This window comes from Embiotoca jacksoni, unplaced genomic scaffold (assembly GCF_022577435.1).
Source record: "Embiotoca jacksoni isolate LCO1_2020_lvr unplaced genomic scaffold, fEmbJac1.0.p SCAF_18, whole genome shotgun sequence".
NCBI classification, from domain to species: Eukaryota; Metazoa; Chordata; class Actinopteri; family Embiotocidae; genus Embiotoca; species Embiotoca jacksoni.
The window spans coordinates 2705166-2732478 of record NW_027185318.1 but is presented as its reverse complement, the minus strand read 5'-3'; the positions used below and the strand labels follow the sequence as shown (position 1 = coordinate 2732478).

Sequence of the window (27313 nt, the reverse complement as noted above, 5' to 3'; positions counted from 1 at the left end):
CTGTCCCAGGTCTCTTTAAAAGTGCTGTAATTCAGTTGTGTACAATATAAATACAAGGGAAAACCCTTTAAAATAATTTTGACAGTTTACCCCATTAAGCCACGCCCCATCCGCTTATGCTACAGATGTATTGGTCCACGAATTCACCCAGAGCTCTGATTGGTCCATTCCCGTAGGTTTCCCTCAGAACTGCAAGACGCCGATATTGCGTTACATTGTAGCAAAATGGCGGCTGTCATTCAGAATCCACTAAAAGCGTAAGTAATTTAGACATTGACGAAATTGTGAATAATGACTTTGTTGCCAACTCGTACATTGAAACTGTCTGTTCGTGCATGTCGTTTCCAGCCGTGTGCATATGACGGATTAAGCTGTCCAAATTCATGTTGTGTACTTCTTGCATGGCAAAGTAGCCTCGCATAGTTCTTTTATTCTACTGTTTTTTTTTTTGGTTTTTTTTTTTTTGGTTTTTTTAGTAATTTCGTGTTAAACATGTGTGGACGGCTGCCTGACACGTTCACTGCACTGGCGGAGCTTTTCCTCCACACGGTTTTGCATACAACACAAGAGAGTGTCGCCTTTCCTGCGCTGTACATTTATTTGAAAACTGTCGTGCAACGTGCCTTTACGCTGCAACGAATAATTAAAAGCCGATTTTCTTCGTGCTCGCTTGGGCACAGCGGCGGAATATCATCCGGACATTCCGAAAGTCGCTTGTAGTTGGTGTGAAATTGTCGACATGTCTGTCAACTTTGGCTCCTCCGAGCGCAGACGTGGTCAGGACCCGGCGAAGCAAAGGGAGGAGGCATTTTGTATTTGCATGCTTGCTGGCGAAATCGACAAAAGTGACAGCAAATTGGTGTCCGCCGCTGAAAAGAGGCTGTCAGTCGGAGCTCAAACAGCCCGTTCAGTGGACATTTTAGTATCCCACAACTTCAAAGAAATACCCCACCTTTTTCTCCATTTCTCCTTTGTTCTTCTGTATTGTTTCACCAATTCCACCGGTAGGCACATTACTGTAACTTAGGCACACTTAGCCTCCCGCTTCTTGTCATTTTCTATATGTATATATAGAAACCCGAAAATAATTCGACAGGCTGTATCTTCCATGCACATTGTGACAGCAGCAGTCAGCCTGTATTGATGTGTTGGAAGCACCATGGCTCTTTGGGACTGTGGAGGTAGAGGAGCAGACACTCCACTGTGCCTTTAAGTGGAGGAGTGCTGGAGATTAGCTTGGTCCAGGATCCTGGGCCCATCTGTCAGAGATGCTCCGACAGAGAGGAAGTGTTGGGCACACAAGCAGGAGAACCATCTGCTCCTCCACGGAGGTACCCTGCCACCTTCCGTGGCCTGTAGCACGAGGAGTGGACCTCACAACACCTTGCACATCACCCACGCTGCTGCCATTGTTGTTGTGACATTGGAACTGCAGCCAGCAAAGGAAGCAGCATGATCACTGTTCAAACTATTTTATTTCCATTGATCATTGATATTTTTTTTTTGCATAGGACTATTTTGGTCTGGTATGTGGGGCACGAGCCAGTTAAGGTCATTTTAATGGGATAGTTGGTATTTTGTATTATTATTTGAGGTCCACGGTCAGTGTATACCTGCAGTAGATGGGGCTCGGCATGTCTCCTCTTTAAAGAAGCAGGCTGCTGTTCCTGAACAGAAGCTGTGCAATCTGCTGCTGTGGACAGGATCAGCAGTATAATGTATTTTGGGCACCTTAAAAAAAAATTTAAAAAAAAAATCCACCGAAAACAATCAATATCAGTTTAATTGAATGCTATGTTTAGAATATTCATTTTCTTGATGAGGTAAATTTAGATTACCCCGTTCACAGCAGAGCTTAGCTTCCATAACGGGTCAACTGTGGACATGCAATCCCCCGATCTACTGCAGGTAGAGAAGTACCTCACACAACCCCCACTTCCAAAAAATGCGAACTATCCCTTTAAATTCCAGAGTATGTCTGTAATGATACAGAGCAGTCACAGAGGCTGAGTAGCCTGTCGAAGTCTCCTTTAGGAAGAGAACCCCTCCACACCAACACCACCTGCACACTTATTGGATGCTGCTAAAGAAAAGACTTTTGATTAATTGGAAAAAAAAAAAAGAAATGTCTGTTGAATCTGTATTTACTCATTAGCTGACTGAGCATGCTTCACTGTTTTCCCCACCAGGGAATCTCCCAGTGCAATCACAGCTTCCTTCTGTTGGCACCTGAACAGCTCAGTGAAGCACTGGATGTTCGTGTTGCATGTAGACAAATGATACTCGCGTGTACCTGCTTCTCATCCTAAGAGCAGGATTGTGATTGGGGAGTGTATTTCACCATTACCTTGGCGGACTGCTCGTCTGTCCTCTGTCCCAACAAGCTTCAGTGTTGCGTCCGTTGTCAAGCTGCCGTTTCATCTCCGAGACGTTTTAGCATTCTGATGTGGAATGTCTCCTTGCTATAAGCTGTGCTTAATGAAGTGTTTCAATCTGCTATAATTAGCCTCTGTCTCGGGTTTCTGACTTCATTTCACACGTTTGTCAGATTATAATTAGTCACACTTGACACTAATTGGATGTCGCTCCTGTGGACCAGTTTGACCTTTTTTTTGTGTGTTAAAATGATTCACTTTGGAGAAATGAAACGCTGGTTTGACTTTGTTGTGGAGATGTGGCGGGTGAAGCTGCAAGCTTGCGCACATCTGTGCGAGGTCTGTCCCCTGTCTGAGAACGGGACGACAGTAATCTCCAGAATCTGCTGATTAAAATGGAGTCTGCAATATTTAATTAATAAAGAAGCGCATAAAGCTGCTCATTAAAATTTGAGCCACAGCTGGAGGTTTCTGTGGGCCGGACGCATCTTCCGTCAGCAGCCCTGCTGAATTTACATCAGCCGGATGCTTCCCTGTTTTTTCAGCCTTCTTGTCATGGGTGTTGAGTAGATTTTGAGTGAGTCAGGCCTGCTGTTTATTGCAACTGCAGTGTGGAGGTGCACGGCCTGGTTTTACTCCTGCCCTCACCCTGACTGTGTTGTTCTGATTGGTGTAATCGGAGGTTGCTGTCAGGGTGCAGTCACTCTGTGGGCCCTCCCTTTCCCTTCTCATGTGGGAGCTGTAGCTTCCTGTGAAGCAGCAGTGCACCTGCAAAATTTTAGAAACCTTCTTAACCAAGCAGAAAAGACAGAAGTTGTGTTTCTGCGTCAGAAGTTATTTTTTTTTTTTTACATCAGTCAGATCTCTTGAGGCCATTTTAATGCAGAGTTTTGTCACGAGTGCAGAGCACTTCTGTGAGCTGCTCTTCTGCACACTGTAGTTTTTCGTCAGATATGCACAATGTGTGTTGACACATGCTCACATTACGGACGCAGTCATGTGACACGGTGAACCGTTGACAGGAACATGCTGATAGCGGAGGCCCCACTGGCCACAAGATTTGCTGTTTTGTTCCTCGCACTCATGTGCACACTCACCTTCTCTACTCAGCTGGAAGACACCGAGGATGTGGAGCACATACCGCTGAGGCCCTGACACGCACACAAGCTTCCAGTTTACTTTGAGTCCCCAGAACGTTGTCACCAATAGGCCGCTAAACTCACAAGGATTATGTTGGTTTAGTGCAACCTGGTCTAATTTTGGTAGAACTTTTTTCTCTAATAGCTGAGATCTGGGAACATTGAAAGTCCAGTGGACAAGTAGTCAGGCCAACAAACATGTTGTAAACAAGCCAAGAGTTTAGCCAGATTATGTAAGCAAGTGGTTCCCAATGCTCTCAAGCAGTTGCAAGATAAATTTGAGTGGAAGAGAAAAAACTGAAAACTATGTTTCTGGTGTACTTTGTTTGTTTATGTTTTTAAAGTGTTTTCTTTTTCTTTTCTTTTTTGTAAATTACTGAATACTTTAATCTGTGAGGATTCAACTTCTTTATTTGTGGGTAAAATTTGAATTTGCAGTGTTACCTATTGGTTGAGAAGTTACCCGTGTACCACCTTATTTAGTTACAGTTTACAGACATCCCCTTAATGACTCACATGCAGGTTTTCAGTAGATGTTACAATTTATAAATTCTCCCTAAATGCTTTATATACAGACTATTGGCAGAAACAGTTTACAGATGTCCCCTAAACAGCTCACAGGCAGGCTATCGGTAGACACTGTGATTTAAAAATGTCCCATAATGTCTCGCATGCTATGGATACTTGCAAGCATGGCTACTCAGTTACTGCAGCACACGCTGCTCAGACAGATATGTGGCCAGAAATCTGTTTGACACGAGTAAACTTATGTCAGATTTACTTTAGCTCAGTGATTTCATCTACCTGGGTGGGATGCCCAAGTAGAGTCTACGTAATAATCCCTCATTGCACAGGAAACCTGAATGCATGGGACTAATACAAGTACATGAGGTCATAGTTGAGCCAGGAAGTTGGTCTGTAAACTGTGATTTGGTTTGGGAATAGTTTTTACTGTTCAGCTTTTTTTGTGTGTCTGATCTACCGACTGCACATTTGATCTGACTTGTATCTTCGTTCCCACGTCACAACAGTTCACTTGGTCAGTTCAAAGTTATTGTAGCTGCTAAACGATGGCATCAACAATACAAACACAGCAGCCGAGTTATAATAAACCGGAGTTATCCGTCACGAGTCCGCAGACTATGGAAAAATACAGATTTACTTATTGGAGGAAACATGGCGTGAGTACTGACGTCGACTGAAGGTGGTGTGTACATGTGAGTCTGCCTCCCTGCCCGTGTCGTTGGCCGTGTAGGGCTTGTAACTCATTACAGGTGTCAGAAGGATCTCTCACCTCAGCCGGTGCACCTGCTGCTCGGGGCGACAGGGCTCTGATGGGGAACGCAGCCAGCCAGCACGCACTGCAAGACTTTCACCCACTTATTTGCTCTGTCACCCATCTCCCACCAAACTCCTGCACATTTCACTTGAGACGGGTCAACATCCTCTCCGGGTCTCTTCTGCGGAGTTTCTTGGCAGTGGCCTGCGCTCGGAGCCGACTTCAGGGAGCCGACTTCAGGGAGCCGACTTCAGGGAGCCGACTTCAGGGAGCCGACTTCAGGGAGCCTTTATAGCTGGTCTGCGTTTAGTGAACTATGTTCCATCGCAGCTGTGTGTTGATACCAAGGAATGTTAGTGAAGCACACAGGTTTGGTTTGACAGGGATTTACTGTAGAAAACACTCAGTCCACATGTGACACAGATTAGACCAACATAATTCATACTTTTTTTATTACACAGCTGCGTGCTATTATTTTTTTATGAGCCAAATATTTATCTTAAGTCCTAGATCAAGCTACTGGTGAAGCTGTCAAACCGCTGACTGTGTGTGTGTGTGTGTGTGTGTGTGTGTGTGTGCGCGTGTGTGTGTGTGCGCGCGTGTGTGTGTGTTTGGCTTTCTGTTTTCAGTCTTTCTCTGTGTGATTCCTCTTGTAAAAATTCCTGCATCTTAAAGCCCGTGGAAGTGCTGCTGGTACATTGTGTTGGTCTTCATAAGCAGTAAGAAACGCTGTCTGACTTCTTTTCCAGGCAGAGAGACCAGTAATGTGATTATTATCTATAAAAATGACACTCTCTTGTTGTGATTAGATCACGGCGATGGAAAAACATATTTATTTGTCATGATTTTCTTGTCAGCTGTCTGTTTTTTGACGTTTCCCTCGTCTGTCTGCTGATCACCCTCCCCCCTCCCGCCTCCCCCTCCCTCCCTCCCTCGCTCTGTACCTGTGACTGTTTACTCTTCTCAATCACACGGACACGAAGCCTCTCTTTCCCAGAAGCCTCTCACACTGTGGCTTTGTCTCAACCGCAGAGCCGTGGGCTTTGTGCGGGACGGCGTTTCCTAACATGACCGGTTCATCTGCCGGACGTTGTCTCAACCAGGACTCCAGACGGAGAGAAGGATCTGGAAGAAGCTGACAAATCAGCCTCCCACCTCCTCCACCACTAGTTTTAAGATTCCAGGCGCGGCTCGCAGCCCGCAGCTCATTAGTTTCACTTCAAAATGGCCGTCTTCCTAATGTTGTAATTGAGAACACGTGGAGGAACTTCATTATTCGGCTGTGGGCATGTTCATACCAGAGTAAGCAGTGGCTATTATTTACCCTGTGATACAACTGGAAAAAGACAGACAAAGTACCTTGTCATGATTTCAGAGTTGCACCATTTACCCCCATATTTGATGGAGTCAAATTAGAACCTGCCCTTGTGCTAGGCACTCTGCTGAGATTAATTAAGTAGGCTAATTACCATACCAGGCGTGTGGCAGCGATTGAGGGCTTGAATGTGAAATATCCTCCCCCATTTCACTCTGAATATTAACATTGAAACCCTGAGGGACTGCCAAAATCTCAGTGGCAAGAAGAAAAGTGGAACTAAAGTGTGAGAGTCTCAGCCGCTTGCTGGTCGGAGGAGTGACTACATATCAGACCGGATTCAGTGTCGGCTTGATAATCGACCGTAGCTCCCAGCCCATCCAGAACCAGATCAAACACAGAACCCACAGAGGTAATAATATGTTTGACCTCAGGAGTCGCAGCAGCACTTTTTTGGAAATGGGGTGCATTTTTTTAATTTTTTTTTTTATTTCCACAAATTCTCCCCGATGGAAAGCCGGAAAAAGGAGAGAGAAGCTCAGCGGTCGGTTTGATACGTCGATAAAACCGGGCTGATTAGAAGTGTGAACGGTTGTTGGGGTTGAGCAGAGTTTCTATAGTAACTGGTGCAACTCGTTGTGTTGTATTGATCTCCTCTCCCTCATCTTATGGCTGCTTCGGCTAACGGATGTCATGATCTGTGCAGACACGATAAAAAGGCCTCTCTGCATATCAGAGATTCTGTAGATATGTTCCTATTTATTGTTAGCAGTACATCTCTTCTCTATTAGTTCTTCAAACAAGCCACCACATCAGCGTCTGGAAACAAAGTACATTTATCAAAGTAAAAATTTGAGGTAGTCGCACTTAAGGGGAGCATTTCCATCTTCAGCTTCTTCATAATTAACGACAATTGAAAGGTGAATAGGGAGCTGCCATCTCACTCGTCAATAAACTCCCCTACATTTATCTTACAACTCCAGTTTTTTAGCAGATTGAGATAAATAAAACCTCAACAGATTATTTAAAATAGATCATTATGGTTTAAAATATAAGTTTTTATTGATCACTGAGGGGATGTTCACAAGCTCCTCAGCAGCATGTAACAGTCTCACCTGTGCCAGCAGCTGTAATCACTGGATAGCATTTATTATGATTTTTTTTTTTAATCTATCTTGAAAATAGAATTGCGACAACGGCAGGTCCTGTTTTATTTCTTTGGTTGGAGCGACTCATTAACTGAAGTTACCAACACATCACTGTTGTGTCGGTAACTTTCTGGCTCTCATCCCTTTGCTGAGTAGGCGTGTGTGACAACCCTGACGCTGAAGGCATCTTACGAGCAGGCGGGTGGTTCTCGGTCGTAGTATGAAATATAATCCTACCGGTGCCACTTAAGATGACGCCTTAATGCATCACTAATATATTGCGCCATTATGCATAATTATAACTTTTACTTTCGGTACTTTAAGTGTTATTGATACTCGTACTTGAAATCTTAAATGCACAACAGAGTATTGTTTTTTTTTAAATTTTATTGTGAGGCCGCTTTCGGTCTACTTTAAAGTTACATTCTGGAAGATCTGTGTTTCTCTTTGGCGACACCTATAGCGATAAATGGGGATTGCAGCTGTGTTCTTTGACTTCATTTCCCAGGCTGGTAAACGAACAGCGTTCGCCTGCGTGACATCAGTCATTGGGCAGGTGGAGCGTAAGCTGCGCCTGCCATCTCTTGCAGAACATCCACTGCTTGGTGATGGAAAACGTAAACATTTTAGGGAATGTGGGCACAGACCGTAAAATTTGTAATCCTGCAAATACAAGCTGTCACCGTTGTGTAATCTCACTCCTTGATAGATAGTCACTTAACAGACGTTTATTTAAATAAAAACCTTCGAGATTCTTACTTCAAATAAAATATGTGACTATTTCTTCCACTGCTGTGTGTCAACTACATGATCCAGTGTCAGTGACCTCTGCTGCGAATCTTCCTCCCTGCAGGTTGGGCGACCAGTTCTATAAGGACGCCATTGAGCAGTGCCGCAGCTACAATGCCCGCCTGTGTGCTGAACGCAGCGTCCGCCTGCCATTCCTGGACTCTCAAACCGGCGTGGCCCAGAACAACTGCTACATCTGGATGGAACGCCACCACCGCAGCCCCGGTGGGCAAATACACACACACACACACACACACACACACACACACACACACACACACACACACACACACACACACACACACAGAAATAATGTTGCCATCCACAAATCATTATTTACATGACTGATTAATCTGGAGAAGTTTTTTTTTATTTTTTATTGAAGTCTAAAAACATTTTTCTGGAAAATAGAAAGAAAATGCTCCTCACCTCTCGACTTTTCTTGTCCAAACCTGAAATGTGTTGAGTTTAAAAACAGTTTAATCCTTTTTTCTCTCTCTTTTATATCATAGTAAATCGTAAAAGTTATGGAGAAAAGCTTCCTTTTGCTCAACATTTTAATCTGTGATTAAAATGGTAATTGATTGCAGCCCTCAATCTAAGAAAAGCAGCAATATTTTAGAAGGTGAAAGCAGTAATAATTTAGTTTTTATGTTTGTACACTATAAGCATAAATTAAACAATTAAGCAAGCATCGGCACTGTTGCTTGTTAATTTTCTATCGACTCAACTATTTCAGCACCTCTTGTGACTTTAGCAAACAAAAACAAATTGTTAGATTTTGTTTTGAAAATCCTTCCATGTTTTATGATGTGACTTCTGTTTCATAATATGATTTTCTGTAAACTGCAGTAAGTTCTATACAAACAGCAAAACTACCGAGTCTAAAAGTTTTCCACGGTTGAGGAGCTGAAACTTGCTGTTATTTCTCAGGGGTCGCAGCCGGGCAGATGTACACATACCCGGCTCGCTGCTGGAGAAAGAAGAGACGGCTGCACAACACCACAGATCCCCGCCTGGGCATCTACGGCCTGCAGCTCGGTAAGACATCCTCTCCGTGAGCCACCTGCCTGCCGCTCGCCGCTGCGCTCAGCTTCTCCTCCCGCTCGGCCGTCTCTTCCTCCCCCACCCACCCACCTCCTCCACCTCCTTCAGCTCATGTGATTACTGGTGATGATCTGGAATAATCTCGCTAAAAGCATATCGCTCTGTCTCAGCGCACTGAGCAGAACAGGCTGCCAGTCATTTTTCAGACGATGAAATGTGCCTGTGTTCACCCCGGCTGGTAAACTTGTTTTGTGAGAAGTAGAACATGTAATTAGATTTACCACTGCTGGGAGTAGTGAGACAGAGTCCAGCGACAGACAGTATTTAATAAATGTTATGGAATGGAGTTTGGCCTTCTCCCGCTGCTACTCGAAACAGCTCACTCAACACATTTACCCTCTCCTCTATATTCTTGCTCAATCTTATTTTCTACTTGCGCCTCCTTCGCCGATTTTTTTTTTTTTCCCCTCTTTCTCTCTGGCACCTCTTTCATCGCTCCCTGTAGTCTGCCATGCAGGCTGTGTGTTGTGCGGCCAGCCAGTGTTCCTGAGCTCAAGTAACTTGTCCTTTCTGTGGCCAAAGCTTTCACACCCACTGGGATGCTACTCTGTCCCAAAGCATGAACACAGCTAAAGAGAGAAAGATGTTATATATTTCACTTTTTCTAGTTGTTTCTGTAAAAAGCTGGGAGGAAAATTCATTGTGTTTTCACAGAAATATCCCTGAGTTCAAATGTAATGTCTGCATAGCATGCTGGAAGGACAAATGTCTGGGAAGCAGAGAAAGAGAAAGAGAAAGAGAGAAAGAGAGAGACACTGGAGGGAGAAAGCAAGATGTAGAGATAGCACATGAACTGAGCCTTTGTTTCCCAAACACATCCCATTGTCGCCTATTGTTTTCCACTGAGCTTGCTCTTGCTCAGACCCCACCGCCCCGCTGTCCCTTCCCTTCTCCAACAACAGCGGATTGTACACACTGTCTGCGAGAGCAGCCGAGGGAAAACATACCCTGATTTAACCTGCCGTCTCTTTATATGGAGCACGTTGTGCAGCTGGCCAGAGGTGGCCGGCACAGGGCAGCGGCCAGAGTCTGTCTCGCTGTCTAACTGATGGTGTGCTAGAGAGACTGGGGCTGCATGCAGAATCAGCTCCCTGCTGCAGGCTGCTGCCGGCTCTATTTTTAGCCCCCCAGCTCCCATGGGTTCAGAAGGGAGGGAGGGAGGGAGGGAAAGGGTGGTGGGGGTGTGGGTGGGGTGGGTGGGTTGTCTCGTCGCTGAGAGTTGAAAGTCAACGTGTGCAGACACAATGGCGAGGGGCTGCCGCCACATGGTGGAGAGGCCTATTTCAGTAAAAGCATGTTCTGTGTTCTTCTCACGCCTACCTTCTGCGCTGCCTCGTACCTGTACCATCCTCTGCTACCTTAATATTCTCCACAAGCCTTCCAGTGGGCGCAGCGGTAAAACGAAGGGCTGATGGAAAGCTGAAGTCAGGGGGCTTTGAAGTGTGTCCTCTTTTCAAAGATCCACAAAAGCAGCCGGATGATCATGAAGCTCTCTGTGGAGAAAAGATTGTGTAAATAAGATGAGCGGATCCGACTGACTGTCAAAGCTTTTGTTTGTTCTGCTTTGTCTGCTCAACCTGCTCGCCTCCTACACTGTTTGTTTAGATCTTGACAGTAGGAGGAGATACCTACATGATGTGTTCAGGTTAAAGTGATAAGCTACTTAAGTACATTGTACCTCAGAGTATGCCTGTGGACAGACAGCGTGATGTCTGCGTAATTGAGAGAGCTCATTGACACCGCTTTCTCGTTCAGAATAAAAACATGCATGTTTTTGTTGTTGTTTTCTTTCAGCGGTATAGTGCTGTGAAAATAGTTGTGATGACACATTATGTTGCAGGCATAAAAAGATGACTATAACAAACAAATCCTCCAGCAGGTCGCCTCATGCTTTTATTAGGTTTAGTAAGAGTAGAAGAGAAGAAACAACAGATACAAAGCTGCTCATGCTGGTCGCAGTTTGTCGCACTGCTGGTTCCTGTCACAATTACACTGCTTGATGGTGATTAAACTGTATCATTTTCACCCAAAGTGAACAGTAGACATGTGTTGGCATTTCACTTTATACAAACACTGAGCTGGTGTTGTGATGATTCATCACACGCTGCCTGTTTTTTTTTTTTTTTTGTCCGTGCAGATGGAGGCCTCATGTCCAAGGACACTTTGCCCAACCAGAGCACCACGCTGGAGGCTCTGCTGCGAGGAGAAGGTCTCGACAAGAGGAACAACTCCAAGAACGACGAGGAGAGCCTGCTGGAGATCCAGGTGGGTTCCCTCGAACACGCGTGTGCGTGTGACATGAGGTTAAGGGCATCAGCAAAACGTTTAAAATGTGAACGCTTTGTGATACCACTGAGAGCCATGGCACTCAGAGAGATGTGTCGCGGCACAACTGGTTGCCAAGGCAACTTGCCAAGTTTTTCCAGCTGACCTGCAGGGCTCGTTAGCTGTCTGCTGTCTCACTGAGAGCCTTTCTGGACAAGTGGACCGCCACACTACAGGGCGCTTACCGGCCGTTTAATAAGTAATGCCCACACGATGAACAATACGAAACTCGATAGTCTTTTATTGAAAGCTGAAAGCAGCCGAGCATCAAACAGACATGTGGAAACAGGGATAGTCACGGGGACGAGGGGGGCTTGGAGTGTAACTGCTTATCCCTCCTCACAAAACAATCAGTTCAGTTTTACAAATGTATTTCTCTTGATCTCAAATTGAATGCAATAAAATTAGATACCTGTATTATCTGTTAGTATTTCAACAGCATATAGAGACTTTGACTTGGAAACAGAACGTACTGTCAAAATTGCAACACGGTATCGTGAACTGAAAAATGTATTTTGCGTCAGTGTTTTTTCTGAGTATTGAAATGGTCCGCTCACTATCACGTCTATTTATCTCTGCCTGTCTCTCTGCCTGTCTCTCTGCCTGTCTGTCTCCCTCTCCGTATCTGTCTCAGAGGGTTCTGGAGGCCGACGCAGCAGAAGACGCTTTCAATGATGACGACGATTTCGAGGTGGACACTCCCAAGAGGAGACATCGGGGGAAGGGGAGAGTAAGTGTCCGGAGAGACGACGTTAGTCTGCACTTTTACACTGTAATCACATCAAATCACATTTCATTTGGTGGGATTTCTCCTGTGTTCCAGCTCCTCTGTGTATGTTGAAAGCGCTGGTTGTATTTTTTCCCCTCAGGGTCGAGGTTCAGGCCGCAGGAAGACAGATCTGGATGACGACAAGCCATACGTCTGTGACAGTAAGTGGAGATCATTTCCTTAATGGCAATCCTTTTTCTGGAATATTCATTTTGTCTTAAATAATCTGCTTGCAGTTTGTGCTTTCGACACATATTCTTGTACTCAATATTTTTGATATGTTGTGTTTTATTAACCGTATTGTGTATCGTTTAAAGTGTATTTTGCAATAATGCACTTCTACCACACCCCTCTGACTGAGTCTGTTTACCGCTGTTTACTCGATCCATAATGCACCACACACTACTTCACATCATTTCTGCATTCATCCAATTGGTTTCATGCATGATCTAATTTAGACATGGCCTTCTCTGAGAATATTTTAGATCTGATGAGAAGTGGCATTCTTGTTCATATTATGGACATTTTAACAGTATTTAAGCTTGGGATGATAATTCTTTTTCCAAGAATGTCTTACAAATGAAGCCCAGTGTTTGTTTTATTCTCTTCTTGCTTATTGAGAGGAGAACATTCACAGATCAACATTTTCTCTCAATCGAGGCCACTGCTGTCAAAAAGCCAGCCCACTGTAACTCAGTCACTGAGTTTCCTCAGATGAAACCAGGTGAACTCGTGTCACTGTAGTGTCGAGTATTCCTGTACATGCAAGTTGCATGAGGAAAATCCAAGTAGGGGGTATTGGATTTGACTTCTTAAATAACCCATTTTCATGTTGTTTCCTATCATTTATCTTTGCTTTGTGTCTTCTCCGTTTCAGACAGATACAAACAAAAGCAGAACTCAAAATCTTCGACCTCAGGTATCTTAAATTTGTTGTCTCTCAGACAGCAGGTTTTTTTTAGTTTTTTTTTTAACATATTTGTTTTGATAGATTGTTGAGTGATAGTTTTACAAGTGCTGTGATTATTGATTTAGCCCCTATATTATCTTACATTTCTCAAGCTGAAAAGTGCCCTTGGTGCTGACCCATCGTTATTATGTTGTCTGGTTTGCCATTTTATTTGACTCACTATTATAATCAGATCTTAGAGTGCTTACTTCTTTCCCTTTTGGAGCCAGAATTAGAATAGTTATCTCGATTAGAGGCCATCGGCCCTTTTTCTTTTCTACTTAATGATACTAAAGCAGCATGTATAATTTTTAGTTATGTTGCTTTATAACTTGCAGGCAGTAGCAGATCACCAGACACTGGGTGGGGGTTTGACTTTGTGAAGGTCTCATTACAACTGAGGTCTTTGTCCAAAACCGCCTAAGTGGTCAAAAAAAGGGGAAAAACCCTGTATTAAGAAATGGTGTGCTGCCTAAATTATAATCTAATAATAACGTGCAGCCACAGTAGTGGGACTGAACATCTGTCCTGCCTTTGTCGCAGTTTGTGCAAAGCGCTACAGGAACCGCACAGGGCTAAGTTACCACTACACCCATTCCCACTTGGCAGAAGAGAACAGAGCCGGGGAGAGAAGCACGGTGGCATCCCGATCCCACACTGCACCACAGACCGACCGACACAAACGTAAGCTGTGTGCAGCTCCTGTAATGTCCTGTAGTGTTCACTTCTTTTATTTATGACTGTAAAGAAGACACTACAGTCGCTTTACTCAAACTCAATGTAATATTAGAGTTACCATAGTTACATGATTCTGAGTATTGTATTGACACCTGCATGGGTTTAATCAACCATCCCTAAAACTTTGACTTCACTGGAATCTCCTTCTTAGGTCCAAAGGGTCCAGGTGGGACCAACATTCCCAACAACTACTGTAATAAATGCCACGGCTCAAACAAGAAAACGGGTAAATCTTGGGCTCCCTGCTCAGCCTGCCAACGCACAAGTGAGTTCAGGCACACCTAAGTTCATGAACCCACAATATGTGGATCAGACTGGTGATTGCCACATGATTTAGTTACTTATAACTCGTCTCTGGTTTCTTAGCCGAGTGCGGAGACGAGAAGGAAGACGGGACTTTTGCCGGAGCTGAGGAGCTCTTCGGCACCACCTCGGAGAGCGACACTTCCACCTTTCACGGTTTTGAGGATGACGAGCTGGAAGAGCTGGCCACAAACAGCAACGGGATAACCAGCCGTCACAGATAGAGCGAAGCTGTTTGATTTTGAAGAGACTATTTCTTTTTTTTATATGGATTAACCTCTGACAAAAATCTGCTGCTTCTTTTTCAAGGTTTTTTTTTTTTTTAGTTTTTTTGTTTGCAGAAAGCACAAAGTGATCATTTCAGGACAGAAATGCAAGTGGTATTTTATCTACTGAACATTGTTGAATAATTTATGAACACCTTTTTCATATATATATACCTATATAGATATATATCTATATATATATGAACTTGTAAGGCAATGAGAGACAAGTGACTCCGAGCAAAACAGAAGATGTTTTTGGGGTGTTTATTTTTTGTTTTTGTTTTTCCCTCACTGGAGCAGAAGGAGCATCATGAACGTTATGAACAAAAAAACACTGGAGAAATTGGAGGACTGAAAAACTGAAAGGCATGAATGATAAATTTGGTAGATGATTAAATGTCATTGCAGACCCACACTTGCATTGCTGAGCTACTGGATGTTTTTGAAGCACTAGTGAAGGCTGCCTCTTCTGTTCGAACTCTGGATTAGACATGTCTGAAAATGAAGGAACCAATGAAAGGATTGCCACAGGCCACTGGAAATGTTTGGATGAAGGAGCCTATTTAGTGTTTTACAGATAAGAGACGACATAAATGAAAGGTAAGCAACAAGGTATCCTCTGCAGAGGAGTTAATATTCTGTCACAAAACAGGTAGATTACCGGACGGGGATCGTTAAGCGTGTCAGCGTAATATTCAAATGCTCTTTAGTTCTTGAATCAGATTCAGTGTCATTTGACTTTGGAAATGACTGTAACTCGAGCTCTGCCTTTTATTAAGCTGCACTGATCCGTTCGACAAGTCCACAAATCATATGCACAAGTGGTTTTGGAAGCAAACATCAGTAAGGTTTCATCCACGCTCGCGATATCTCAATAATCCTTCGATGGAGTGCACTGAAATTTGCCCCAGAAGGTGAATCCTAAAGGTGCCCTGACTTTCCCTTCAGCACCTCAGTGAGGTTCCCATTTGTGTTTTGACTGAAATATTGTAACAACTATTTCATGGACTAGCATCAAATTTGTTGACTTTTCAGGTTCCTGAACTTTTCAGAACGAGAACCACTTCCCACGGCAGATACCGACATTTTTATGATTTTAATCTGCGTAACTGAAGGCTCTAAACTACAGAACTGATGAAGAACAAATGTTTGCATCATTATAAATAAAGAAACAGTATGTAATAACCGTTGTGGGTAATAAATTAATCAAATTAAATGACACAATTTTTGGACTTGAGCCAGTTGGAGTGCAGTTGTTAGGCTCTTGAGAACCACCAGCGATACACGCACCACAGTTTGTTGGATACTTTGGTTTATGACTAAATACCTGCAATCTAATGCGACACTGTGGTCAGTGTTCGATATCGGATGTCAGCATGCTTAATCAGTCTGCTTGACATGCTGAACGTTATACCTGATAAACATCAGCATGTAAGCCGTGTCATTATCAGCATGCTGTCATTAGCATTGAGCTTAAAGCCTCACGGGGAGATGTGTGAGTCTAACCTGCATTGTCTGTGTTGTAGCCTATAGGAGCACTCGGCACATTGGCATGCGACCCAGGCCTGGGGGTGACCAGTGAAGAAGAGGATTTAACGCTCAAAAACTAATAAGCCTTCGTGTCCCTTCTGATTTGGGCCTGAAATAACCGACTGAAATGGATGAATGGACATCCATCACTTCTACCAGCCACGTGGCTTAAATGAAGCATCTGCTCCCTCGACAATATGTATCGACCGCTCGTGAACATTTGAAATGTGAGTATCCAGCTTCATGTCCTCCTCTCTGCACTGTGCTGGAGCTCCTCTCTGAACTATGGGAACACTAAAGGCCAGGCCTTTTGGACTGCTTGTGCCCAACGGGTGCAATTTGGGACCCCCCGCGGCCCAGCCTGCCTGCTCCTGCTCTGCGACTGTGTGTCTGCTGTGTGATCCGATGTGACACTAAGACGTCATTATCCTCATCACTGTGCCAGCCTGCCGCTCTGCACTGGAAACCAGCTCTGACAGCCATGACCCTCCAACCTGATTGGACCAGTGACCCCCTGACCCGCAGCCATAGCGATGGTGCTCAGATCCACCACGACTACATGCAGACCTCTGGACTACTGTAATAATCCCCTGACATGGACGCAAAGGTTTTCTGCTTCTGTCCCTCTGTCTGTTTTTGCTCCCTCTTTCCTCAGCCTCTCAGATCTCAAGTGGATCGCAGTGATTTCACTCACTTTTTTTGCATCTTTTCTCTGTTGTATGATATTTCTATGTTTTGAACTCTTTAAAGTTTGATTAGTAGGACTTCTTGGGTTTGGTCAGACTGTATTGATACCTCTGTCCTGATCAGGTGCACAATAGCCACAACTACTCAGGCATCTTTCATTTCCTCTGCCGTTGATTGTTCAGCCACTCAACCCTGATTCATGTGATTGTATTCAGTTGGCGAGGAGGGACGATGACACCCACATGAGGGTCCCATTATAATCAACTCCCAGGAGGGACTTGGGATACTGCAGTCTCATGCTATAGGAAAACATTGCAATAACAAGCTTCGGCTCCATCTGCTCTCGGCTGGTTTGTAACCTGATGTCGGGCTTGCCATGCAAAACCTCTCCTCTTTTCTGTTTCAGATCTGCAGCCTGGGAAGACTTCGACAGCAGTGAGCTTCATCTCAGATGCATTTGAAAATAATATTGTTGCTAGACAGACCTAACTGTTGTTCAGATCCACAGTACTTACTGACAAGTGAAACCTGTAAATCCACGTTATCTGTGACATTTCCGTTCAGTGCTTTAGAGGGCCTAATTGCTTTATGACATTTAGAAGGTGCTTGAAGTGCTGTATCAGAAAGCATTTTAGGTCCATAAGTTACTTTACTGTGTAAGAGCCGCGTGTCCTTTCATGTGATCATTCGGTATTGCTGCATTATTATAATAGTAGCCGCTCTTTTTTTTTTTTTTTTTTAGGGTGACCATGAATCCGATGTGTCTGTTATGACTTGCGTAAGTGTCATGCATTCAAACCATCTTTCTTCACTTCCCTCAGGGACCCTCCACACAGCAGTTTATCTCCACTGGACAAAGAATGCATCTGGGACTTGTCAGTTATCGTGTCTTCTTCTCTCGTATCAGTTATGCAGTGTTTCCATAGTAAAATGGGTCATTGTGTCTTTTATCTTCCAAAGTCATGCCAGTAAGTGAACGCATGTGTCATAACCTGCTAAATGTTACCTGCCGTGTATGAACAGGCCCAGTGTGGCGCAGTTCTGAACAAAAGGAGAAGCTCTTAAATGCAAAACGTTAGCGATGTCCGCTTTCAAATAAAGTGTCACCAATCATTGAAATAGCCTGTATACCTCGTCAAAGACACAGCAATAGACCCTGGTTCTCTCTTGTCTAGCCTGCCGGGGGGGCGGAGAGGGAGAATCAGGGTGGGAACGGAGCCAAGAGGAGATGAAATGAACGTGACCGGGTGGTTTTTTTTTTTTTTTTCTTTCTTTTTTTTGGGGTCATCTTTGGTCAGCTGTAAATACAAGTCAAAATGGAGAGAATGAAGAAGTCTTTGTTTGTTAAACTATTTTTATTGTTCTGAAAAAAAAAATAAAGAATCAAAGTTATGATGCTGATTTTCTCAGAAGGGGAATGGGATCATTTGAAAAGCCAGTTGATAAGCAGAAGACTCCTGGAGGGGATCAATAGGTTGAAGTGACCCTCGGATTCAGTGAGCAGACTGAGAGAGGAAAAATACAGCACTCGAGTGTGTGAGAGCTGTGGTGGTTGTGGTCTCTAAATAGGAAACAAGATGACAGAACAGTAGCTCCATCTCGGAGATGTTATTGATCGATGCTCAAAAGTGAGTCGGTAGAAGTGGTATGAGCCAGAGCCTCTCTGCAGAAGGCGCTATTTACTGTTGGCAATAAATGGAAGCTGAATGCTCACTGCAGGTGCAAAGAAGATGTTTGGTGTCTCATTAAAGGCTGAAGGGAAATATTTCATCGCACACAGATCCTATTAAATGTGCCAGACAGGCAATATAAAAGCATTTTGACCAGAAGCTACAACTTGGATCACCATATGGGATACATTTAGGAATAGAAGAGCTCATAAAGGGAAATGGAAAAATTTTACTGTAAGATTATTATGACTCTCTCTAAGAAAAGGAAGCCATAAGGTATGTTTAAGCAGCATTAAAACCTTAAGCTGAAACACAGAAATCAATTTCACAAGTAAAAAGGATAATCATTTATTCTATTATAGCCTATATAGCCTATTTTATAGGTCTATTTGTTGGGCCATAATGGTTTCTGAAATACGTAAAGGGAGACTATTTAGCATCACACTTCCAAACAGTTGAGGAACACTCACCACGAACAATTTAAAAAAGTAATAACTCAAAATTGAAGGCTGATGCAGAGATATCTTGATTTTTTTTATGTCTTTATATGGCCCGGACCTTACAAAATTGCTAGATCCTATATTTCCCATATTGCATCTCGATGGCATCTTTTCATCAGACCCTCCCTGCCTCATAGATGCTCACAGCTGTGCCCTTAATCCATACTTCATACTAATTACATAGTTACTAAATACAGTAATTTAGTATGTGCTAATTGCTGTAATATAGGGTTTTCATCATCATGGCACTTTTATCATTTCATACCAAGAGGAAATTCTACTCGATGTGTAAATGGTCTGCAGTAATGTGTGAAACTGAAATCAAACTGCAGCTTTGGAAAGTCACTGCACATGAATGTTTACTGCCCACATTTTTGGGGATTTCTTTCTTTCTTTCTTTTTCAGTTTTATAATGATCCTTCATTTATTTTATGCATTGCATTGTGGGAGAACAGTGTCTATCAACAGCACACCCGTAGATAGATCATATCTAGTAAATTGTTTGGCTATCTGGTTCGAGCATACTTTGTCAAGTTTTACAGTGTGAACTCACCACACACTAAAAACCTGTTTATAATGTTTGGATTTAGGACACACTATTGCAAATAATTCCAAATTAAATACTTCCCTTAGTACAATAACAAATAGTCCAGCAGCAGTATGGTGGTACCGAGTAAAAACTTTTGGTGTGTTCTGTAACAGCTGCAGCTTCCTCTGAGCCTTTGTTTGAACATTCCTCCTCACCGGTGGTCCCGCCCCTTCCTATGTGGCGCCAAGATGGCGACTGTTAAATGTGAAAGGTGTTCAGTGTTTCACACTTCTTTTTTTGGATTGTTTTGAGTGCATCGTTGGATGGTGGCGAAATGCATGTGTCGGCACTTCACAGTTTGAACGCACTTATGCACTCAGAATAGTGCGTGTTAATACGTTAGTAGAGCATTTGTAACACAGCATATATATCTTATAATAACCATGCTGCCGGTTCGAAGGGAAGGTTTGATGTAATGCTATTTTGGTTCTCAAATCCAAAATGGGTCTCATAATCAGGGTTACTTTCTCGTCCAGAGAAACACATAAGACGACGCGGATCACGAGTAAACTCACTTTCACATGTAAAATCACTGGAGTATCTTTTTTAAAGACTTTCAGATTCCCATAGTCGGTTTCCATCTCAGCCCCGTAGAATTTCTCGGTGGGTAGGATAGTGTGTAACAAGTCCAACAACTTCAGTCCAGACTGAAATATTTCAACAGCTATTGGAGGGGATCACAGATTGAAGTACAGGATTCAGGATGAATCCTGCTGGCTGTGTCCGGATTCCTGATGTTACATATAAACACATCCACGGCCTGAAAAGTGCATCTTCACCCTCGTTTGTGCAAGAACCACAAGACAGCAGCACAGAGCAGCCAGGTCCAGAGTTTTTATTATTTGGTACCCGTGGATAGATAGCAGGTGCTTTGAGTGTTTTAGAGTGCCAGTAGTTATCTTGCTGATTGAGAAACTAAAAGCACAAAATGCCCTGAATATGTTACATGCATAGTAATGTGCCCATATCATAATAAAGTGTGCTTTTGGATAATGAAATCTAGCCAATTTACATTTACAATGCACTTGGTACATAGTGTCATTGTGTTTGTGCTGAGGATAACATTTGGTACATCGACTCGAGTTAAGCATCTCTCTCTACCTTATACTCAAGAGGTTACTGGTTTATGACAGTAATAACAACTATTAATATGACCTGTACAGTGCATTGCAACGACTCTAATAAAAAAATAACAGATGATGGACTCGTTGAGCAGCGTACTGTAGCAGTCACTGGCCTCATGGGGGAGCTGTGAGACTAAAATCTCCTCAGTCAGAGCACTTTCAGTCTGTAGAGGAAGGCTGAAGCCACAGTGGAGCAGAGAGGCCTTTATGGCACCCATCACGGGCCGAGTATTGTTCCCAGTTGCATTTCAGGGCCGAGAGGTCCGTTCACCGAGGAGTGTTCAGAGCTGTTCCCTCTGTACACAGTCTTTCCATCTGAACACTCGGTCATTGTCCAACATGCGTCGTTTCCCCCATGTTCACTCAAACACACAACGATTATTACATGAGAGACCCAAAACGGGCAGGTCACTGTTTCCAGAAAGTAAAAGATGAGATAGTCATGCAGTAAAAAAAATTATAAAAAGAAATTCCCATATTGGGTGGCAGGCATTGTAATATCTCTGTGAATGGAGAACAACTAGTTTTGACATCATAATGTCCTTCGATACAGTCTGTTGCTGGTCCTGTGGTTGAACCACGGTGGACCCATGGCACTGGAAACTTTAAACACTACACTAAAGTAGGAGCCCTAAAAGCACGTGGATGCTGTGTCACATGTGAGTGTGCACGACCATGTTTGTGAGCCATGTTTGTGAGCCTCAGTTATTCACACAGACTTTTGGAGCTGACTTGGAGACTTTTGGGATTAAATTGACTGTGCGGCCTGAAAATGTTGGAGCTTGAAGTTGTGAAAGCAGTGAACCAATTGGCCAACTGTAATAAATTTGTCTTTGCCACGAGTGTCATTACAAAGCCCTGTTGTAGAAACGAAACATGAATTCTCAACAAAGACATTTGGATGAAACATGCGCCAGTGCAGTCTGAATGCTACATTAAGCCCTTATGCCCGATTTTTTTGGAATGTAATGAAGCATGAAAAATTACACCTTCAAAAATCTATTTTGTAGACGTCATTAAATAGAACTTATTGGGCGGGGGGAACAGGACTTCTAGTCTTGATTACTGCCAACACTGTGCTCACTATTCAACTTACATGTCATGTGCTTCATAACAAACAGATATAATAGAAATTTGAAAGATATAAAAAGAGGTTGGATTTATTTCTTTAAAAAAAAAAAAAGTGGTCTCCATATTTATTGCTGGCTGCCTTGGGACAGAGATGTATGTAGAGTATATTTGTGTCTTTGACTTTGTACTTATATCTGAGTCATGACTGGCCCCAGCTATTTTTTTGGATGATTAAATCAATTCTCAATATTCACCACTGCACATGTTGTGGCGAATAACTTTTAACTGCAGTTTTAGGAAAGAATATAATATGTTTTTTGTTTTTTTTAATTTACAAGAAACATGTATAAAACAACATGAAAACAATATTAACTGATCAGCTTATAGTCAAGCCGAACAACCAGTTTGTTGCTTAAGTGATGAAGAGGAGGGCGAGAGGGTGGGGGTGGGGGGCAGCCCTAGTCTGGATGTGCTTATTCTGTATGCTGCATGCCGTGTGATGTGCTGGCTGACATTCCCCCTCGCCAGCACCGTCTTGTCTTCAGTGTTTCTGTTTGGAGTGATCGCCCCAGCAGACCCAGTGCTGCACTACCAGAATGGCAGCAGTCCTCGGAGCGGTGTCTGCGAGCCTCCACAGTGGCCCCGTCCAGCCCAGCTCCTCTGTCTGCGCCCCCGCCCCGGCGTGGCAGACCCCCACCCAACAGGGTCCGGCTGTGCCCCGCCACCGCAGGCAGTGTCAGGATGACTGCATCAGGCCTGTCAGGCGCTTTCCCGTCAATGATTTGCCCTAGAAGGTCAATTCAAATCAAAACACGTTACCAGACTGACATGTTGAAAGCAGCAGTACTTTAGAAATCACAGAGAATCTCTACCAGCAAGGCGTTGGCATCTAAAATGCAACGTTGCAACCAATTAGGTGACTGGCATGTTGTCTTACTCACACATACACATCCTACTACAGGTTTTAAAAAGACACAATAGAGTGTAATATGGTAATAACTGCAAAAGCCACTGATAGTGAGCCAGCCAGTGTGGTTTGTGATATGAGCAGCCCCAGCTCCAAATGACTTACCACACTGCGGGTGAACTTCTCCAAGGAGGTGCGGCGGCCCTGTTCACTGTCTGCTGGCTGCTGTTTTGGGAGGGGGGGAAGCAGGGTGAGTGTTTGGGTAAGGTATGGGTGTTGACGGGGGTTGGAAGTGATGTCGTTAGTGGGGGGTGGAGAGGGAAAAAGGGGGAGTTTCAAAAAGGGGGCCAAGCATTGCAAAAAAGATGAGGGCCGAGGACAGTGCGGGACAGTGCGGGGGTTGCATATTTGGGGAATGGAGTGGGGTCAGCGACAGGCCAGCGGAAGGAGCGGTGTCCAAATGGGAAAGGGCAGAAAGGCTTGCATGAACAGAGGAAGCTGTGATTTGCTGACCAGCTCCATATTACACAGTTAAACAGCTAAATGAGAGTTTGTCTGACTGTGTAAGTCTTAAAGATTACACTGAAACATTACAGGAGATCGACCAAAACTAACAACAACTACATTATTAGTTTGCATCTGTCAGCCATTCATCTGGTTTATTTGTCTGAAACACGCATGTACTGGATGTTAGTTTCTCTTTACAGGACGACTATCGTTGTAGCAGTTTGTCTGTATTCGGCATATGATGTCATGTTTTTCAAAACTCTTCCCTTGACATTTTAAATGATTTAGTTGCATCCTTGCACCTGCACCTGAAAGTGTTTTTCTTTCACTTTTGGGGCTCTGTTTGTGGTGTCATGATGCTTCGAAAGCTCACATATTGTATCAGACTGCTGATGAACTGACATTAAGGTGACCCACATGTGCTTCTTTTTTTTTTTTAATGTAACTTATTTGAACAACTTTATGGACTGTTAGTTAGTTTAATCTCTAGTTAAGCATCATCTTCTATAAGATCATCACATTTGGATCATTTCTGTTTTGTGAGAATCACGTATCTCCAAAACGTCAACAAACTCAGAAAACAATGCATTTTCCATTTAAATCTAAGTGGGTCTTAGAATAGTTTCTTTAGCTTAAAACTAAAGTTGGTAAAGTTGAGGCTTATTTGAACAACATTATACTGTAAATACTGTTGGGTAACTTAATCTGTGCTAATACATTGTTATTTATAAATTGATTGGATTTGGTATTAAAAATCGGAATCTGCAATGTAACTAACACAGTGTGGGAATAGAGATTACAATATTTGCTCCTAAAATATAGTACAAGTATAAAGTAGCATAAAGTGGAGTAAATGCACGTAGTTACATTCCACCACTATCACTAACTACCTTGCAGCATATAATAGTGATACTGTATTTCATATTTAATCTCATACATACAATCAGTACCTGAAATGTCTTTTAAATCACCAAAAAAACACAATAAAGAATCGAACCAGTACGAGAGATGCAATGAGAGTGACCAGGTCATGTTAAAGATGAAGGTCAGTGAGTGCAGCTCACCTTCTTTCTGGCCAGCAGGAGGTCTTGGTAGATGTTGGATCGCAAAAAGCGTGCATAGCTGTCACTTTTCATCAGCTTGAATATGTGCTCCTGCAAGAGGGAGAAAAAACATGAGTGTTTGCTGGGCGGCGAGCGAGACGGAACAAAGTTAGGTGTAGTAAAATAAAGAGAGGCCTGATGATTGTAACGCAATGTACGCATGCGTGATTCGGAGGTGGTGATGCCAACCGGGCAGGCTGACGTGAGCAGCAGGGTGCTGAGAGACGGAGCTGAGTAATGTCCTGCCAGTGAGAGGCGTTGCACGTCACACATCACCGACCCACTTTGAAGCCAGAGGAATCAAATGGTGAACGGACCGAACAACCTATTCATAGTATTACTCGCCTCATTAGGCCCTGGAACAAACACACTCAGTCATTCTTCCTCCCGCTTTTTATTCCTCCGTGCCCTCTCATTCATTCACTCGTGTAACATGAGTGGGGTGGAAGGGTTGAGTGTTCCTGTGGGCAAGTGGATGAGAGGGGAAGAAATCGTCTGTAGTGTGTGTGGATATAGCGTAGGGTAAACCAAATAGTGGTTCTGACACAGAAGGCTGCAATAAATCTGAAATTAAAAGAACACATCTGAAAGTAAAGTCAAGAATGTAAATGGAGGAGGTGACACTTTACGGGCCAGAACGTGCAACTAGAGAGATATAACTACTGTACAGGCACAGGTGTGTGGCTACCGCTGTCTGTTTCTTTAGACTTGTGTGTCTTTGTGTGTGTGTGTGTGTGTGTGTGTGTGTGTTTATTCATGCGTGTGTGCACACGTGAAGCCGTGTGAATCCATCCATGAGGAAGAAACAGCACATTCCACCTGAGCGTCCTCGTAGCTGTATCGTCCCGGGTCTTTGAGGTTCTGGCTGGTGCGCTCGTAGCTGTGCGAGTCCAGGTTGATGGAGCTCGGTGCTCCCTCGGCCAGAAACTCCTGCCAGATCTCCTGAGCCCTGGAGGCCACCTCCTGGAGCGGCCGTCGCTTCAGATCCTGCACTGCTAACCAGAACCTACAACAGTGTCACATCTGGTCAACAACAACTTCGCAAGAATATAATTACAGTATAAAAAGCTGCCTTTAAAAAAAGAAAAAGACTATATTCACTATTAACATATATGTTGATGATGCCCTTATTTAAGGTAGGCTAAATAATGAATACAAAGGCAATGCTAAAATGTGTTAATGATATATATTCTGACTCTGGAGCAGTGCTGGAAGATAATTCAGATGCTAATTGATGGTACTCAATGATATATATTTAGATATTAAATATTAAACCTTGTCAGGTTTCCCGCCACTCAACTTAAACGTTTCACATCTGCAGTGGTACTCCAGACTTTGTTGTTTAAAGTCTATGACAATCTCCCTTTAACAGCAAACGCACTGTCATCCCAAAATACAAAATGCATGCTGACCATGAAAGGGACAGACCAACCCTGAAAAGTTACAGATAGCTCTGAAGGATTGTCTCACCGCAGGTTCTCTGAGCTGAACTCGGACTCCAGGAACTTTAGGAACTGGTCTCGTCCTGCTGGGTCCTTCAGTGCCTCCTCCAGGGAGAAACCCCATTTCTTCACCCGCTGCTGGCTGGGGTCACGACTGCTCAGAGCATAACAAAACAGAACAAAAGACACTAAAGAGGATAGAATAGAAAATAGAGGTATTTTTTTCATTTAATGCTGTATTCAAGCATATCAACTCAAATTCAAATGTAAATAATTCAAATTTAATTTCTGGTGACTTAAATTTCTGGCCACAGTTTTTCCTCACGGTCGACGGAGAGCTGAGAACAGAGAGTCCGAACACTGTCAACCTTTTGGGAACGCCGGAGTTAATGCTCATTTGAGATGAGATACAAACAGACAGGACAACAACATATCAACAGCATGGAGACCTCTGCGCTCCACCTGACCTCAGTGTTGGTTGAAAACATCCCCAGGCCCTGGTGACCTCTCAGGCTACACGTGCCTCCAGCGAGGGGCCTCGAGCCTCACCTTGCCTCCAAGTCCCAGAAGGAGGAGTCGTCACTGATCCAAGGGTTCGGGGGCTCCGGGGTCGACGCGAAGGGGTCGTACTCGACGAACTGCTCCGTGTAGATCATCAGACTGTCGGCCACTTTGGAAACCTTCATACAGTGTCTGTCCAGCTGCATGTTCAGGAAGGTAATCTGATGGAGAGGGAGGGAGAGCAATGAGGAGGCTAAATAAGGTAACGGCTCATCAGTCTGCGTCCCTCACTGTCGTTATGATGGACGAGTGAGGCCGACTGGTGGTAATGACCTAAAGAAAATACCATCCTATCGTGGCTCACCTCCTTCTGAACGTCCTCTTTAGTGGCCTTCCTGATGGGCTGCGAGCTGATGTGGACGGGACTCGGCTGACTCTGTCCATCATCTGGTACCCCGTAGACCGACTGTAGCGGGCGAGAGGAGACAGATGTTGAACATTGTTGTGTTGTGATGCTGGATGCAGGACTTTCCATTTTACAATCACGCATAAACTACAAATGACTGGCTTTAAAATATTTACCAAAAATTTTAAGTAAATATTTAGTAAATATGTTTTTTATGCCCACTTCCCGAAACAGCCATTATTAATTTATTCTAATTAAACATATACATAATTATTTTCTAAAACTTAAACAAGTATGCATTTTTTTTAAATTTAAGGTCATGCTATAGTATGACTTTATTTTCACATTTTGGACAATGTTAAAAAAGTATGGCATTTTTGTGCTATTTCTGACGACATACTATAAGTATGACTTCCTTTCAAGTTATGGCAGGCAACACAACGGTGCAGTTGTCAGCATTGTTGTCTCACGGTCAAAGGGTCTGTTTGCAGAAGGATGCAAATTCAACATAGACTGTCAGAGGCTGGAATTGAACCAATGACCTTCAGACTGCGACACAACAACGCTGACAGCTGCGCCACCCTCCTGGCTAACATAACTTTAACGAAAGTCATACTTATAACATGTCGTCAGAAATAGCACGTATATCATATTTCTTTAATGTTGTCCAAAATGTGATAAAAAGTCATACCATAGCATGTTGTCCAAAGTATGACATCATATTTTGAACGACATGCTATAGCATGACTTTTTGGTCATATTTTGGACGACATG

General features: G+C 43.5%; 2 protein-coding genes across 6 annotated transcripts in view; one reads left to right on the top strand and one right to left on the bottom strand.

Annotated features, from left to right (window-relative positions):
- Positions 1-211: 211 nt before the first annotated feature.
- On the top strand, positions 212-18111 carry LOC138199827 (zinc finger protein DPF3-like). 2 transcript variants are annotated; one of them, XM_069152059.1, is made up of 12 exons: positions 212-257; positions 8110-8270; positions 8979-9086; positions 11290-11417; positions 12112-12207; positions 12347-12407; positions 13124-13165; positions 13739-13879; positions 14085-14198; positions 14300-15102; positions 16029-16259; positions 17126-18111. In XM_069152059.1, the coding sequence occupies exons 1-10, from the start codon at positions 226-228 to the stop codon at positions 14458-14460; spliced, it is 1044 nt and encodes a 347-aa protein (XP_069008160.1). In that variant the 5' UTR covers positions 212-225; the 3' UTR covers positions 14461-15102; positions 16029-16259; positions 17126-18111. The 2 variants fall into 2 exon arrangements, with proteins under 2 accessions (XP_069008160.1, XP_069008159.1); XM_069152058.1 differs by having other exon boundaries at positions 16029-18111.
- Positions 18112-20298: 2187 nt separating this feature from the next.
- Positions 20299-27313, bottom strand: part of LOC138199826 (regulator of G-protein signaling 6-like) — a 48229-nt gene continuing 41214 nt past the window's right edge. For 2 of the 4 annotated variants that reach the window (XM_069152055.1, XM_069152054.1), the window contains 7 exons: positions 26498-26599; positions 26182-26354; positions 25661-25786; positions 25010-25196; positions 24152-24241; positions 22746-22805; positions 20299-22460 (listed from right to left, as the gene is read on the bottom strand). In XM_069152055.1, coding sequence (XP_069008156.1) covers positions 22410-22460; positions 22746-22805; positions 24152-24241; positions 25010-25196; positions 25661-25786; positions 26182-26354; positions 26498-26599 — 789 coding nt within the window. In that variant the 3' untranslated portion in view covers positions 20299-22409. The remainder of the gene's footprint in view (positions 22461-22745; positions 22806-24151; positions 24242-25009; positions 25197-25660; positions 25787-26181; positions 26355-26497; positions 26600-27313) is intronic. The other 2 variants (XM_069152056.1, XM_069152057.1) reach the window with 2 other exon arrangements.